Genomic DNA, 17,665 nt, shown 5'->3' on the forward strand with positions numbered 1-17,665 from the left:
AATATGAGTGGAAATAGTTTTAATTTCATCATCTGAAAATTGTCTGTTCATATCCTTTGACCATTTATCAATTGGAGAATGGCTTGATTTCTTAAAGCCAATTCTCTGTATATTTTGGAAATGAGGCCTTTATTAGAACCTTTAACTGTAAAAATGTTTTCCCAATTTGTTACTTCCCTTCTAATCTTGTTTGCTTTAGTTTTGTTCTTGTAGAAACTTTTTAATTTGGTGTAATCAAAATTCTCTATTTTGTGATCAATAATGGTCTCTAGTTCTCCCTTGGACACAAATTCCTTCCTCCTCCACAAGTCTGAGAGGTAAACCATCCCATGTTCCTCCAGTTTATGATTTCGTTCTTTATGCCTAAATCTTGGACCCATTTTGATCTTATCTTAGAATATGGTGTTAAATGTGGGTCCATGCCTAGTTTCTGCCATCACATACTTTTTCCTATAAATTATTTTTGACATTTTAATAGCAGCAACTAACATGAGATCTATCATGTAGGACTTTTTAACTTTTTGCAGTCGAATAAGAAATCTCATAAAATGCAAGTAAATACTTTTTATTAGTAACAAATTTCTCAAAACATTGTTTATCTCTATTTGACGACTTTAAAAGTTGTTCAAAATATTCCTTTGGTTTATTGTAGTTTGCTCCATGCTTGGCATTAAGATGTTATTTTAGTTTGACTTGTTTCATGTTCTCCACAGCCAAAACTCCATTACAAATTAAGCAGAGATTTTTTCCATACTTTCATAATTATTTGAAGTAAATTCACATTGCATAAATGATTTGACATATTTTCTTTTTCTTGTCAGTTTAGGCGCACCACAACCTGGTATTGAAGACTGCTATATTGTCATCAGTATTTTTACCTGTTCTGTCTAAATTTAGCCACTTATCTGTAACCAAAAAATATTTTAAAATTTCTCAAGTAAATACTAACTTTAGTTTATGAAATTACATTTGTTTGTGCTTAATTTAAAAAGTTGACATTCACATTTACATACATATACAGCATTGATGGTGGAGAAATATTAAAGAGCTTTTGTCTTTACTTGCTACAAGTAAAAAATTATGTATCTGTAAAAGGTGGTAATTTTTAAAATCAAAACATTCTAACACAATACAATCCAAAGATAGGATCATTTTATACTTGCCTCATGAGGAATGACTGTTGAAAAATATCAAAAGTATTTTCTGTAACTAAACTATCATGTTTTTGTAAGAGCAGTATGTACTATAAAAACACTGCAATTCATAACATACTGTAGTCTCAAATCTGGTCTCAGTCGATGTGCTTCTGGTATTGCATGACGTGACTGCATGCAGGGTGCAAAATATACAAATTGTGTTCAGAGCCAAGGTTGCAGTGAAATCGTCCAATGCAAAATGGGCAAGCACTGAGAAACATTTCAGGTTCATTATGAATTTGATTTTGAGTCACTGGTCCTTGCACATTCAGAAACCTTTTACTATTGCCAAATTTTCTGTGGCCCTCACATTGAGTTACTCGACACCACATGTACTCTCAATCCACAATTTGAGAAGCTCTGTTTTACAGGGAGCCCTTTCTAATCTCTCGTCTTTTATTATTTCCTATTTATCCTAAATATAGTCTGTGTATATTTGTATGTTGTATCTCTCATCAGATTATGAGTTCCTCAAGGGCGAGAATTGCTTTTTATCTTTTATATCTAGCCCAGTGCTAGGCACAGAGTAAATGCTTTTTGAATGAATGTGTAAGTGAAGTCCCCCATCACTATCATCATTCCCCCATGCCAGTTTCATGTTTGTTTCCCAAATTCCTCCTCTAATCCTTCTGTCTGTCCGAGTTATCTGTAGTAAACAACAATAACAAAATCCAGTCTCCTCCTTCACTGACCTTTACCCAGATACTCTCAGCATTTTCTCATCAGTAAAATGGGGTAAGACTTTCATTACTCACCTCACAGAGTTGTTGGGAAAGTACCTTGTAAATTTAAAACACTAAGAAAATGTAAGTTGTTATGACACAAGTTGTTATTGCTTTTGCCTTACACATTCAAAGAAAGCCTCATTCTTACATTTTTCAGATACTTTCCGCTCGGGTCCGAGGCAGGAGAGAAGCACCCAGATGTGACGGGTCCCTTTGTTTCCAGTGCCTGCAGTCCACGGAACTAGACCCTTAGTCCAATGCCTCCATTTTACAGATCAGAATACGGAGGCCCGGCAAGATTAACCACTATGTCCGTGGTCCGAGGGAACACACTCTGACTCTAGACTCCTCATGCAGCACTCATTTACTATGCTCTGCTGTCTCTTTTTTTTTCCACTTCATTTGGAAGAAAATTTAATAAGGCCACACGGTAATCGATACTTTCTAAGGCTGTTGAGAAGATCAAAAGAGGTTATGTCGATAGTGCTGTAGAAACGCCAGCTATTGATTGGACAGATTTGGGATTAAAAGTTGAGTCCTCCCCTCCCCCCCTCTATCTCCTGGCTTGCCTGCCATCTTTCAAGGTTCAAATGTCGCCTGTACCCTTTCAGCTCCAAGTCCTTCCCTCTGAGAGGTTCATTCATTTATTATTTTTTTTAACTAGGTTTGCCTCAATTGTTATCCAGCCTCAATCACTGAATGAAGGGCCTACGTCAAACGGAGACTGCTCAAAGACCTTAAATTAACTTCCGGTAGTAATTCATGGTATCCCGAGGCACCCAGGGCCATTTCCGGCTATCCTGCTCCGTATCTGGCCCCGGATGCAGACGCTCTGTAGGGGAGAGTGAGGCAGCTTCTTAAAATCTCGGCTCCCCTCCAAAACGGAGGGCGGACGGACACCCTCCCTATAAACCGCCCATGGGGAGAGGCACTCGAGCGTAGTCGTCTCCATTATTTGCGCTCCCTTCGGGCAGGTTACCGGTTACCCCGTTTCCCTCCCTACCCTTAGCACTGTCACAAAGTAGGAACTTGTTGACTGAAGAGGGCTGCCTTCACTGCTGTGGAAGCAGAGTGCGCTAATGAATTCATGAGATAAACCCAGAGGGTCTATCCTTCATTTTATCCCACTTGCTAGTGCTCTAAAAACGAGTGGACGGCTGGGAGCCCACTCTCCGACACTAGCGTAGATTAGGTTGGTCACGGCGCCGCGAGCGAACAGCCTCAAAGTTCCGTTTGTGCCCCCGCGCGCGCGCCGTTCTCCTGACTAGAACGGGAGCGTGCCCGCACATACGTTTTACGCACGCACGCTGACGTCAGGGACGGGGACGACGTCGGGTCAGCGGTTCGTCTATCGGTGGTTCGCGGAGCTGGGTTTTCGCTCTTTGCTGACGGGTTCGTGCGCGACCTCTCTTCGTTAGGGTCGGGGCCCTCGGCGCGTTTCAGCCCCTTTTTCTATTGCTCCGCCGTTTTTCTCCGAGGCTCGGCTTCTATCACGACTCTCTAGACTGTAATTTGGGAGACAGGGTGGGTGAGGCTTCGGTTTGGGGACCGGGAAAGAGCTGGAGTCTTGTCCGCTGCCGGCCCCCATAGGTCTCACGTGAACTTGGGGTCTCGCTCGGGTCCGAGACAGGAGAGAAGCACTCAGATGTGACGGGTCCCTTTGTTTCCAGTGCCTGCAGTCCACGGGTGCTGCTCTCCTGAAACGGGCAGTTTTTAGAAAAACTGCCCTGAGTTGCCCCTCCCCCCGTTATGTAAATGAACAAACGAACCCCCCTGAGGTTCGTTCCGCGCTGGCCTGAGTTGGTGACCCTGCTGCTTAGGCCATTACTGCCTCTTTTGATGCAAAAATACCGAGGAGCAGTGACTTGTTCGGGATCACAGAGATAATATGTGGGCCGCACTTGAATCTGCATCTCTTAATTTTCCTATGCTCTTAACATGTCTCACGTAGTTTCTATTCTTAATTTCGGTCATTAATTGGGTTCTTAAACATTTATACTTTTTTTCTTGAACTGTGGAAATGGAAAAAGTGTGGGTCCTCATATTAAAAGCCAGAATCTTATGTTAAAGCCAAACATTTTAAATTGATTTGCTTTTTAGTCTTCTAGTACATAAATGGCCTAGCTACGTCAAGTTCTTCGAAGTCGGGAGAGGGTGGGGGTGGGGCGGGGTCTTAGTTGACATTTGTAGAGTGTAACTTTGTAGCTGTACAATTACAAGTCTGGTTGGAATGGAGGGGGAAGCTTTTGGGGAGCATGTAGGGTATTAGTATTTTGATTTTCACTAGTCTGAGTTGAAATATTTAATTGTCTGTTAGTACCAGGATTATTTCTTAATGCTAGTAGGAAGATGGACAAAAAGAAAAAACCCTTGATTTTTAACAAGTGGATCTCTTTTCTGCAGGACTCAAGCTTAACTGTTCAAGATGTCGTACATGCTTCCACATTTGCACAATGGTTGGCAGGTAGATCAAGCGATTCTTTCAGAAGAGGACCGAGTGGTGGTTATTAGGTTCGGACATGATTGGGATCCCACCTGTATGAAAATGGATGAAGTTTTATATAGTATTGCAGAAAAGGTAAATGTTACTTGAACAAGTTTTTAATATTATGCTCCCTCATGTTTGTTTGTTTACAAAGCCCTTTGATGTCCTTTTTCTCCTTTGATCCTCCTAACAGCCCATCAAATAGGCAGAACAAGTATTGTCTTCATATTACAGATGAAAAAATGGAGACCCAGAGAGGTAAATTCACTATAAAGAGTCATATAGCTTTATGGGGATGGAGGCAGGACTGAATCTCCTAATTCTCTTTTGCTCTTTGCATTCTTGTACTCTGCTGCTACTTTTAATTGATTTCATTAATTAGGTTCTTAAACCTTTATTTTTTTTCCTTTGAATTAAGGAAATAAATGTATATGATCTAAGATTAAAACCCTCACCTCATGTTGAAACCAAAAATGTTAAATTGATTTGCATGCCAATATGTGATTTAGACAAAGTATTTTTCAAGATTTACTTACCCCATCATTTTTAGTTGTATGTAACTTCATTCAGGATTAGAATGAATCAGAATTATAATAAACATGGTAAATAGAAATCCATCTGTGGCACAGGCTTCCAGCCTAGTGGATAATCAATAAGTACCGTTGATTCATTCTTTCTTGATTTCAGGGTCTTGCTGTCTGCTGGTATTTTTTACCTTCAACCTTAGCTTTGTGTCTGTTAATAGTTAGAATTATGAAAATTAGTTTAACTCCACACAAAAGAAAATATTAGCCTAAAATTTCAGATATTCCACCAACATTATGCCTTATTTTTAGGAAAAAAATTATCCTTTATCATCTTAGAAGCTCTACTCAAGATATGCTTAATTTTGGTTTTTAGTGTCTTTAGTTTTGAACTTTGTGAGAGATGTGTGTTATATTCACTGAAATAGATCAAAACTATAATCTTGAAATTAGTGTTTTTAATACTCTTACTTGAGATGCTCTTTAGTATCTGTGAAATAATTGATCTCTTTCTCTAAAGCAAATTCTATTGACATTTGGAAATATAACTTTAGACTTGTGTTGTCTAAACCAGAGTACTCTATTTTAGTGTTCTTTTTTTTCTGACAACCTTAATTGCTGCCTATTGATGTGGGTTATCACTGTGTTATTGGGTGATAACCTTTTGATACAAATATTTGGTGGCTGTGGTAGGAATAATCATTTAACATCAGAAAGTCAATAATGTTTTCAGATGTTGTGATGGTAAATTATTCATTAAGAAGAAATTTACAAATTTTAAATGTAATTAAAGGTTAATGAAAAGTTAAAACATCTTTTAAATTACCAAATATCATGGCTTACTTTTATAAACATTGTTTTTCTTTCATTTAAGTCTTCCATAGTGTTAATAAGAAACACCAACATGAATCTCTACATATAAACTCTGTAAATGTAAAGAATATATTGACAGATCCACATAGACATGCATATGTGTGTGTGTGTGCATGTGTGTGCAGGGCAAGTTGCAGCTAAGTGCTCTGCTGAACCTGAAGTCTGGAAAACTCATCTTCTCGAGTTCAAATCTGGCCTAGACACTAGCTTTGTGATCCTGGGCAAGTCACTTGGCCTCTGTTTGCCTTACTATACCAGAGAAGGAAATGGCAAACCACTCCAGTGTCTTTGCCAAGAAGACACCATGGAAAGCATTTGAGGTCATGAAGAGTCATGAGTGAACAATAAAAACATTTTTATGTGAAGCTAACCAGACAGTCATTATCACTCTTTTGTCCAGGATAACGTTTATCATAGTTGGAATGACAATTAACTAGAGATTAGAATTAAAGAAATGCTCTTTTTCTCTTTTTTTTACTTATATATACTGTCATACTTTCAACATCTAGCCACATTCTAATCTCTTTCTCCCACCTCATTAGACTAATGAATCTGTAGAGATTTCTGAGGAAAGCAAGGAAGAAAAACTACATTTTTTTTTTTTTCAAACTAGGAACTACCAATGACAAGGACCAACAATAATAAAGGATATAAGCCTTGATTCCCATTTTATAGGTTTTTTAATCTGTTGTCACACAAAGTTAAACATGGGTACACGTAGCTATAAGCTACCCTTAAGCAGTCTAAATCTTGCTGCCATTAGTCAAAATGAGACTGGAATGGTTGATGATTGTAAGTATCAGTTATCTCTTCCTAGCCCAACAAAGCTGTAATAAGTTGTAACTAGCTAGGGAATATAATGCAAGTTTTCATGTTCTGTTACATTTGTTCCTCTTCTAAATATATTATTACCATTTCTGTGATGTAAATCACTATATAAAAGGCTAAATTGTATATAACAGTAAATCTACTAGTAATGAAAACAACTTTAGAAAATTTGAACTTCTGGCTTTGTAGATTTCTGTATCATATTTCAATAATTTAGTGAAATTTGGATTTAATTTTAAATTAACATCCATTTTAATATCTACATAAAATGCAAACCTAATTTTTGCAAAGATAATTTTTTCAATGCTTTGTATAACATACCACTACCCTTCCCACCACCACTACCCTATTTAAGGACATAATGGAAATGTATAATTCTGGAATTTGTTTTGGGGAAGCATTACAAGAATTTTTGATGCTTAAGGTTTCTGTGGGAAATAAGAAAAACATAACTTTCTATTTAAAAATCTCCCTCTGCAGAAATGGCAGATAATGGGAGATCTCCTTCCTCATCTTGCTAGCGAGCCATGTTTGGATATCACGACAGTTTTAAAGTGAGTAAAAATTCCAAATATTTAGGTTCTTAATTATACAGTATTTCTCCTCAAATATAGTTTGTTGGCATACTGCTTTTGCAAATCAGTACTTCACATTGATTTTAACTCAAATTTTGAGGTGTGCACTTAATGATGGAAACTATTTTTAGACTATCAAATCTAGAGTTTACTATTCAAAGTTGTGTTACAATATTTTTAAAAATAATTTTGCCATTTTAACTAGTAGTTTCAAGAACTTAAAATATTTCTTTCATATTATATATAAAACATTTTTACATTTTGAATTTTTGAAGCTCACAATAATAATTTGAAGTCTATAAGTAGTGTTAATAAATTCCAGTGTTACTTTGAGATGCATTAGAACAACATAGGATTTTATAGACAGAACGAAACTCTGAATCATATCAGATAACACCTTCATTTTATAAATTAGGAAAACTATGTAAAGGGGAGGTGACTTGCCCAAGTTACACATCTAATAAATAACTGAGATGGCACTAGAATCAGATCTCCTCTCTTCCAAGTCCAGTGCTCTTTATGTCATACCATGCTTTTACTCCATATTCCCTATTTATATGTAATGTGTATAAAAATTTTGTTTATACTTTTTTTTTTTGAGACTCTTTGGTAGCTGAAGGACAGAACCATATACATAAAAATATATTTAAGAAATGTTAAGGTTTGAAGAAACAGATTAAAGTTTTTAATTTTGGATTATGAGCATTTGGAAGCAGTATATGGATAAATTATTTGTAGGACTGTGTTAGAGATCCAATATGGAGGACTCAAAAATCTTTTTATTTTAGAAAAATTAAAGAAAATCACTCCTTCCAATGGAAGTTGCATAATCTCTCTCTCTCTCTATGTATATATATATATATGAATGATGCTGTTTTAATTCTCACTGAGTTTATGTGACAAAAGATTCTAGTTTCTTATTAAAAGCAGTCTCTATGGAAGATTACAGATTCTCATTAGCCCTAATCACTTATACCTGTTTATAGAAGTAAGGCCTTAGTCCTAAAAGTAAAAAAGTTGCATGAGTCTAACTAAATTGTGATAGATTAGATCTTAGTAAGATACCTGAATGTCCTCTGGTAAATGAAATCATTATCATTTGATTTTCTTATATCAGCCACAAAATTAATCCCTTAAAAATATAAAAATCACTATCCAAAAATATTAGAAAATATTAGGTAGATTTTTTTTTTTGTTGGTTGAACACCTGTATCCACATATGTCTCTAGAGTGTTTCTTAACAAATTGTTGTCAGCCAGCAGAGAAAAATCAATACATGCTACATGAATTCATCCTATTCATAAATGTTTGAATGGAGGTAGAAATGTACTACTTAACATTCATGTAGAAAGACACACATTATGAAAAAATTCATTTGAATTACTCAGTCAATAATTGATCATTAGACATTTATTAAATGCTCACTTTGTGCCAGGAGATACCAAGAGGCAAAAGAAAATCCCTACTTTCAAAGAACTCTCCTTCTATTGGGGGAGATAACATGCAAACAAATAGAGATAAAACAAGCCACATACAGGATAAACAGGATATAATTATAGGGAAGCCATTGGAATAGAATGAGTTGGGAAATGCTTCTGTGGAAGGTGAGATTTTAGTTGGCATATAAAAAAAACCTGGGAGATCAGTAGTCAAGAACTGAGGAGGGAGAGCATCTCAGGCATAAGAGGACAGCCAGATAGAATGCTTGGAGTCGAGAATTGGAATTGTTTCATGGGTCAGTCATTAAATTGAGAGTACTGAGATTCAAAAGATTTAAATATACTGGTATGGTGTACCAACTAGTAAGTGAACTCTTAATAGGGATAAATGTAAAAATTTTCACTTAGGTTAAAAAAAAAAAAACAGCATAGGTACAAGATGAGAAAGAGCTAACTTAACTGTAATCTTTAAAAACCTTAGAGGTTTTAATTGCTTAAAAACTCCATATAAGTTGATAATCTAGAGATAATATCTCTAGATTCAACTCTTTAAGATTTTGCAGTATAGTTCATATTATAGATTAAATAATGTATAATAATTTTTAAAAATGAAAAACATTTACTATATCTCAAATTGTAAAAAATATATTTAATATTAAAGACAAACAAGAACATGCTTTTAAAAAATATTTTTGATAGCTCTTGCTGCTTTTATACTTTCATTTTTTATGTCCTTCCTTCCCCTTCAAAGCAAGCCATTCCTTATAACAAAGATTTAAAAAAAAAAAAAAAATCTTGCAAAAGTAACACATCCACTGTGATGAACAATATGTGCCATATTCTACATCCATAGACTCCCATACACACACAATTTCAAAGGATAGAGGAAGATTTTCAAATCATCTTTTAGGACTAATCTGGGTAATTATAATTACAACATTCCACAAAAAACATTTAGAAATTTAAATTATTTGTTTTGTCAGTATTAAAGATTGATGGAGGTTTTTAGAATCTCCTAGCCTTTTTTCAGCTTTACACTTAAAGTATGAAAATCATAGTGGTAAGGAAATTCCCTTATTTTTTCCTCAGTAAAATTCAAATCTTGTAAATTAAATGATTATAATAAGTTACTTTTATTAAGAAAATATTCTTTATAACCTTTGCTTTTATGTTGGGGAATTCTAGGGCTTTAGATAGAAAGTTCATTCATTGAGTCATAATGATCTTTCTCATATACCTATGTTTTATCTTGTTTCTCTTAAGATTTTGATGTATCTATTTACTGGGGTTTTTTTTTATGATTGAAGTAGTGTACATAGTATTGATCTTTGGGCATGGTCAAAAGTATAACTGCAGTATACAGAATTCACTCTGGTTTTCTGTTGGAGTGTTATGTAGAGTTGCATTAAGATAAAGGAGGTTATTGAAAGAAGTGAAACTCAATGTTTAATACCTTGAACCCAATTATATTTTTGAAGGATAGTACTTGTAATAGTAGCTAGATGTCACAATAGAGTATGGTGCCTGAAGACAGGAAAACCTATCTTGTTGAATTTATATCTGGCCTCGAATACTAGCTGTGTATCCCTGGACAAATCAATTAACCCTGTTTGCTTCAGTTTCCTCCTTTGTAAAATAAGCTGGAGAAGGAAATAGTAAAGTACTCCAGTATGCCAAGAAAATCCCAAATGGGATCATGAAGAAGTAGGATATAACTGAATAATAAGTTTAAAAAAAAAAAAAATGTAATGAAACAGCTTGCTGAAATTAATGGTAATGAAGCTACACTTAGAAATAATTTAAAACAATTTTATTAAAATACTAATTTGATTTAATTAAAATATGATTATGTATATCAGTATCTTCAGCAATGAATAGCATTATGGAATATTTGTTAATTCATTTTGAATATTCCATAAAAGAACTAAAATAATGTCATCTCTAATTTTGAATGTTTAGGAGTGTGTGTGTGTGTGTGTGTGTGTGTGTGTGTGTGATTAATAAAAGTTTTATTATGACTTATCTTATTGTGTTCTATTTCTTGTTGGCCACAGTTTCGTTTAAGATGAAGTCAGTTCATCGGTCTTGTTTTCTGGTTTACAAATTCGTGTATTTATTTTTCAAACACTTAGCTTCTTTAGATCTAGTTTGCATTTGAGAAAATGCCTATTGTGCACAGGAAAGTAGAGGTATATTTATGTGGAATGGCTCAGTGGGAGAAGGAAGAGAGAAAGATGCTGATAAAAATTTTGGTGATACAAAAATTTCAGGAAAAATTCTTTAAATAAAAAAGAGAGAATGATAAAGATCATAAAATTATAGATTTAGATCTGGAAGGCACCCAGGGACCATCTAGCCTAAACCTGTCATATTATCAATGAAGAACTTAAGTAGGTCCTTAGAGTTTTAGTTACTTGCCCAAGGTCACAGTAACCTCAAATAGCAGGGTCATGATTCTCTGACCCCAAATCCATCACTCTTTTCTGCTGTACCATGCACCTTTACATTTTAGGGTAACTCAGTGCCCTTGCTAGGAATAGTATCTTATCTTCTATGCATACTAATTAGATACTTGTGTGCTTATTCTGTGAACTGCATTGTGCTAACTATTGAGCAAAGTGGAGAAGAAAAATACATAGTTTTACATATATACATATGTATAAATATAGTTTTACATATACATTTAGTTATGTATAATTAAAACTATCATAGCCCATTAGAACTTTAGTCTTGTCCTTCTTATTAGTCGTCTTCTTTTTTTTTTTTTTTGAGGTTGGGGTTAAGTGACTCAGGTAGGAAGTGTTAAGTGTCTGAGACCAGATTTGAACTCAGATACTCCTGAATTCAAGGCTGGTGCTCTATCCACTGTGCTATCTAGCTGCCCCCTTATTAGTCTTCTAATGACCTGATCTAGGAGTATAATTTTGAAAATCAGCTATTCCTTGAAGGTATGGTTTGCATAACTTGTATTTGGGTATTATTTAAAATCAAAATTAGTTTCAAGTGTTCACATCAGAGTAATGAGAAAAGTGGAAGCCAAGTGCATGGTCAGGTTCAAGGTCATAGCCAAGCCAGGACCCAACCATTTGAGGTGTTTGTCTGTTGAGATAACAAGCTTGACTATGTTTGAGACTTTATAAAAAGCCTTTCCTACAGTATTCACACTAGTTCAGAGTGAATAAAATACCTGTTGCAATTTCTTTATAATCTTCATAACAGATTTAGATTGTTTTTTGAAACTTACCAGGATATCCTGAGATACCTTAGAAAATGGAAAAAGGATATTAACATTTAAGTGTCAAAATTTACAGTTTTTAGCTTTTTTTTTTTTTCCCCCCTCCATGGGGGAAATGGTTCTGGGTGGAAGTATGAATAAATGCCTTTATTAAAAAATATAATGCTATCTAACAAAATTCTTTTAAAATGTACCTTTTTGAGATGAAATAAAAAAGATATATCCTAATTGATTCTGCTTTTTTATTATTTTTCTGTTAGGTAAAAAATTTTGCAGTTATATATCTTGTGGACATTACAGAAGTACCAGACTTCAATAAAATGTATGAGTTGTATGATCCCTGTACTGTCATGTTTTTCTTCAGGTATGATTTTTTTTTTTTAATATTACTTATATTGAAAAGATTGATGTTTAACATTCAGAATACCTTTGAGTAGGTACTTCTCATTTTGAAACAGTTCATTTACATTCCAAGTGGAATTAGTTTAGAATACAAAATGAATCTCAATTTGTTAATAGAAAAATGAATTTATGCCAATTTAATGTCTTCAGTAATCATTTTTATAAAGTATAACTGCTGAGAAAACCAGGTTAAGTGTAATTAATGTATTCATGAAAGTTTCTCCATTTTGTATGTGTATTTGAAAGTATGAGATTTCATCATGTATAGAGGCTTAAAAATAATGTGTAATATTAATCTGTCATTCTATTCCCTTCAAGTATCATAACTAGTTTAATTCAGAAAATAAAGTACTACAGTTTTTAGTGCCTACTAATTATAGGAGGAATGATCATAGATGACTGAAGAAGATGGCATTTGGGAGGAACACTGAAGGATGAATTCATATCAGAGTATTCTTTGCCAGTAGAAATGGTGGGATGCTCTGCTTTTCCTTTCCATCCTGCATCCCCTCATCATCTTTATTTCTGTAGGACTCACTGTGGAGAAGGTGGCTTTCTTCCTCCATGGAAAGAATAATTTTGTAACCATCCCAATGCAAATCTAATAAGACACAGGCAGCAAACTGCAGCTGAGAGTGGGAGGTGGGGAATGTTAGAATCTCAGAGTGTGAGAAGTGATTTCATAGTATACCTAATAAAACTTGGGTTGTACTTGTGTGCTGCAGCACACCTTGTAAGAACCAGTAATATGAGAAGGGAAGGTATGTTAATAAATACCACATAAACTGGTTTGGTAGAAGCATAAGGTATATGAAGAGAAGTTAAGTTGAGGTAGAATTGGAAAGGCTGGTTAGAAACTTGTGGAGACTCTTGAATGCCAAGATAAGTAGTTTGGATTTTATCTGATAAATGGAAAGACATTGAAAACTTTTGAGCAGGAGAATGATGTAATTAGACCTGTATGAAAGCAGTATTAACTTGCAGTGGTTGACAGGATGAGTCAGGAAGACTTCTCAGGTGGTCATTGTTTAAGTAAGAAAATAAGTTGTAGAATAGTAATTGAAATAAAGGATGGGCAGAGAGAGATAAGAAAAGTACTATTGCAAAATTTAACTGCTAATTGGGTTTGAGGGAGAATGTTAGGATTCATTAACAACACTGATATTTTGAACATTCTGATTTAATGGAAAGAAAACTTTCAAATCAGAAGGTTTAAATCTTAAGTGTTAGGCAATTGATGAGTCTTAAGTTTCTTTTATGGTCAAGTATCTACTATGTGTTATAGAGACAAAATGAAACTATCATTACCCTCAAGGATGTTACATTTTATCAGGAAAGATAATGTGTTTTTGTCTGTATTATGTTATGTGTATATGTATATTTTTACAAAGTAAATTCAAGGTAATATTTTGAGGAGCAGGGAAAGAGTATAAGAAAATATTTTTTGTAGACAGTATATCTGGAACTAAGTTTTTAAAAGAAACTGGGAATTCTGAGAGGTAGAGATAAAAAGGAAGTGAATTCCAGGCATGAGGAAAGTATGTACACTGGCATAGAAACTAGTGATTAAGTGCCATGTTTGAAGAAAAGTTAAGAATCTCAATTTGGCTAAACCATAAGAAAGGGAATATTATATAACAAGTTTTGGGGGAAAAAGTTTGTGATCAGATTTTTGAAAGGCTATAAAGGCCAAACAGAGGAGTTTGTAATTGTTCCAGAGAGCCATTGAAGTTTGTTGAATATGGGGAAAGGAATAACATAGTCAAACTTTCATTTTAGGAAAATCACTTTAAAAACTGTCTAGACTGACAGTTCATTAGAGAGGGAAGAAACTCTCTTTCCAATTAGGGAAGGAATTAGGAGACTGCAGCAAATAACTTTAAAATGATGAGGGCCTGAATTGGGTGGTGGTTTGAGTAAAGAAAGGAACAGATGAAAGAGATATTATGGAGATAGGGTATTTAATATATAGTGGATATTTAATCTTATCCACTATATTGACCTATATTTAATAAATGCCATGTTGAAATGAAATATGTCTAATGTCTATTTAGAAGTCTGTATAATGGAGTAAAAGAACAGTGCATTTTTAAAAATTGAACTAAATACAAAATAAAAAAACAACAAAAAAAAAGGTATGTGCCTAGCAGAACATCAGGAAGGATTCAAAATATGTGACAATAAATTTCCATTTCAAGAAAGCATATATAATAGAAGAAATTATATTCATGAGTGTCCATCTTTGCTTTTTTGTAAGTTATTCTTTTGTTTCCTATTATTCTTTTTCCCCACTTTCATTTTCTGCCACTTCTTCCAAGTAGGCTACAGTTAAGCACAGATATATATATACACAAACACATATATATTCACACTCACCCATACCCCATATATACATACATATATTTGTATATATACACTTTATGTACATATATCTATTCCTATATGCATACATATCCACATATATTATAAATACACGTGTACACATTTACCCATCATGCATCTAAAACATTAATATGGCTGACATAAATGTAGATTTCTCGCTTAATTGAATCTTTTAAGTTTGATTTTGTCTAAGATCCATGGATACTAGCCCTACATTTTTTTCCTAATAAATTCTATTCCTCATCTTTGTTGTAGTGTTAGTATATATTTCTTATTTCCTCTCTACTAACCCTTTTACTTTGTTGTGATGAATCCCTGCTTGGAAAAAAATAATAGCAATGTATGACTTTGGTGGTATATGTGTAAAGTACTTAACATTCTTTTTCCTTTAAAATTATGTGATATTAATTCTGATGGATGAGGCCCTCTACAACAATGAGATGAGCCAAATCATTTCCAAGAGAGCAGTAATGAACTGAATCAGCTACACCCAGCAAAAGAATTCTGGGAGTTGACTATGAACCACTACATAGAATTCCCAATCCCTATATTTTTGTCTGACTACATTTTTTACTTCCTTCACAGGCTAATTGTACACTGTTTCAAAATCCGATTCTTTTTGTACAGCAAAATAACTGTTTGGACATGTATACATGTATTGTATTTAATTTATACTTTCACATATTTAACATATATTGGTTAACCTGCCATCTGGGGGAGAAGGGGTGGAGGGAAGGAGGGGAAAAGTTGAAACAAAAGATTTTGTAATTGTCAATGCTGGAAAATTACCTATGCATAAAATTTTTGTAAAAATAAAAGAAAAATAAAGTTATATGATATATATCACATAACCTATATCAGATTGCTTCATATCTTCAGGGGGTTAGATAAAAGAGGGAGGGAGAAAAAAAATTGGAACTTAAAATCTTTCAAAAATGATGAAAACTGTCTTTATTTGTAATTGAAAAAATAAAATACTATTGAAATTTTTAAAAAATTAAGTTTAAAAAGTCATGTGAGTTGACTTCTTTTTCTTTCTCTTTAAAGGAACAAGCACATTATGATTGATTTGGGTACAGGTAACAACAACAAGATTAACTGGGCGATGGAAGACAAGCAAGAAATGATTGACATAATAGAAACAGTATATAGAGGTGCTCGTAAAGGTAGAGGTCTCGTGGTTTCTCCAAAGGACTATTCCACCAAATACAGATACTGATGTTCTTTTGGAGATATTCGACTATGTAGAAGCTCTTTGTTTTGTTTTGGGGGACTGGATGGGGTGGAATTGTGTTTTTGTTTGTTTTTCGCTATTTAAATCCTTTGAGGAAAATGCTTGGAAAATAAATGAAATAAGGAGCTGGCACAGAACATCTTTTTGGAATGAGGGCTATATAGCCTTAAATTTTCAATGTATTTTTATATGATTAAATAATTATAAACAGTTCACAGCTGAAAAAAATTAAAATACATGAAAATGTGATGTCTGCTAATTTTTAAAAATAACTTTGTGATTGGAGATTCCTTGCTTTTAAGTTAAAACATTAGTTTCACTAAATTTGCCTCAGAAGATTAAAAGTTTCTTTAATTAACCTTTGTATTTTATAATTTGTTATTTCTCTATTTTCATTATTTGATAACTATCCAAGTCTCCTGAAATCCTCCCAAAATGTAAACAATGTTAATCTTTTCATCTGACTAAAAACAGAACCTTCAATTATAATTAAAGGATTTGAGATTCAACTAGTTCGCTTCCTACTTTAGTTGTCTAACATATTTAGTCTTCTTATTCATTATCATTATTTGTTTTCTCTACAAAAAAAGGTAAAAAATTCTTCCATATAAACTTTCCTTGTGGCAAATTAAACTCATTTCTCTTATTCTAATCTGGGTGGTTATTAAAGGATAAGATTTAGAATTAGGAAGAGAACTGAGATGAAAAACTAAGGCCCAAAGAAATCGAGTCATTTTATTTGTACCAAGGTCATATTTTGTAGTAAATAGAGCCCAAATTTGAATCTTAACTCATTCCATATCAAGCACTTTTTTTCCAATAAAGGGGGGGGGGAGGAAAAGGGCAATTTTGCTAATCATTTGAATGAAATTGCAAAGTGAGTCCTTTCATTTTTTAAAAATAAGCATATCAGAGTCTGAACATCTAAATTAATGTTCTAAAAATGTTGTCCTTAAGGTATTTATTCCTCTCTGTTTCCATTACTCAAAAGGTTCTTTTAAAACTGCTTTTTTTAGTGTTTAACCCTCGGAGTTTGGATAAGAAAGTTGCAAGATGCTGTCTTGCATTATAACCTACTATAGTCATCAGATTTGATGTTTTGGGTTACTTTCCAAAATGTCATGGGAGCAGCTAGGTGGTGCAATGGATAGAGCATCAGCCTTGAATTCAGGAGGACCCGAGTTCAAATTTGATCTCAGACACTTAACACTTCCTAGCTGTGTGACCCTGGGCAAGTCACTTAACCCCAGCCTCAAAAAAAAACAAAAAAAACAAAAAAAAAATGTCATCCTCAAAGAATGAAGATGAGATTTGATTAAAGATATCCAAAAGAATGTATTGTCAGGGGCTGCATTTTTTTTTTTTTGAGCAATGGCAGCATCATTGGGGTAGGTATGTAAACCGCTGAGGTGCCTTTCAACAGGATGTTTGCTCTTTTATCTCTTGCCCCCAAATCTAGAATACTCCTCTTCCCTTTCTCTGATAATTAGAATCCCTAGTTCCCTTCAATTCAATTCATGTTCTGCCTCCAACATGAGGCATTTTCTAATCCCAATCACATCACTAAAAGTGCTCTCCGTCTCTTGAAGGATTGTATAGTACTTTGTGTGTACTTTGTTATTTTTGCAAATTGTTATATCCCTCCAGTAGAAGGCAAACTTTTTCAGGAAAATTGACTTCTTATTTTTTGTAGACCTTAAGAAAGAAGCAAATTACTGCCCAGGAACTAAATCTTCCCTGTTGCCTACAATTTTTCTTAATTGTCAA

The 17,665-nt window shown here is 34.1% G+C and overlaps 2 protein-coding genes across 5 annotated transcripts in view; one reads left to right on the plus strand and one right to left on the minus strand.

Annotated features, from left to right (window-relative positions):
• Positions 1–4,210: 4,210 nt before the first annotated feature.
• Positions 4,211–17,665, minus strand: part of HSBP1L1 (heat shock factor binding protein 1 like 1) — a 53,742-nt gene continuing 40,287 nt past the window's right edge. The window contains exons 5-6 of the transcript XR_012483174.1: positions 4,943–5,141; positions 4,211–4,456 (exon numbers count right to left, since the gene is read on the minus strand). The gene's annotated coding sequence lies outside the window, so the exon portion shown is untranslated. The remainder of the gene's footprint in view (positions 4,457–4,942; positions 5,142–17,665) is intronic.
• Positions 4,347–16,407, plus strand: TXNL4A (thioredoxin like 4A). 4 transcript variants are annotated; one of them, XM_074273277.1, is made up of 5 exons: positions 4,443–4,499; positions 4,600–4,664; positions 7,112–7,185; positions 12,141–12,244; positions 15,712–16,407. In XM_074273277.1, exons 3-5 carry the CDS (start codon positions 7,159–7,161, stop codon positions 15,881–15,883), a joined length of 303 nt encoding a protein of 100 aa, XP_074129378.1. In that variant the 5' UTR covers positions 4,443–4,499; positions 4,600–4,664; positions 7,112–7,158; the 3' UTR covers positions 15,884–16,407. The 4 variants fall into 4 exon arrangements, with proteins under 4 accessions (XP_074129369.1, XP_074129397.1, XP_074129388.1 ...); XM_074273296.1 differs by lacking the exon at positions 7,112–7,185 and having other exon boundaries at positions 4,362–4,499; XM_074273287.1 differs by lacking the exon at positions 4,600–4,664 and having other exon boundaries at positions 4,369–4,499.

Source organism: Sminthopsis crassicaudata, chromosome 1, assembly GCF_048593235.1.
Source record: "Sminthopsis crassicaudata isolate SCR6 chromosome 1, ASM4859323v1, whole genome shotgun sequence".
Classification (NCBI taxonomy): domain Eukaryota; kingdom Metazoa; phylum Chordata; class Mammalia; order Dasyuromorphia; family Dasyuridae; genus Sminthopsis; species Sminthopsis crassicaudata.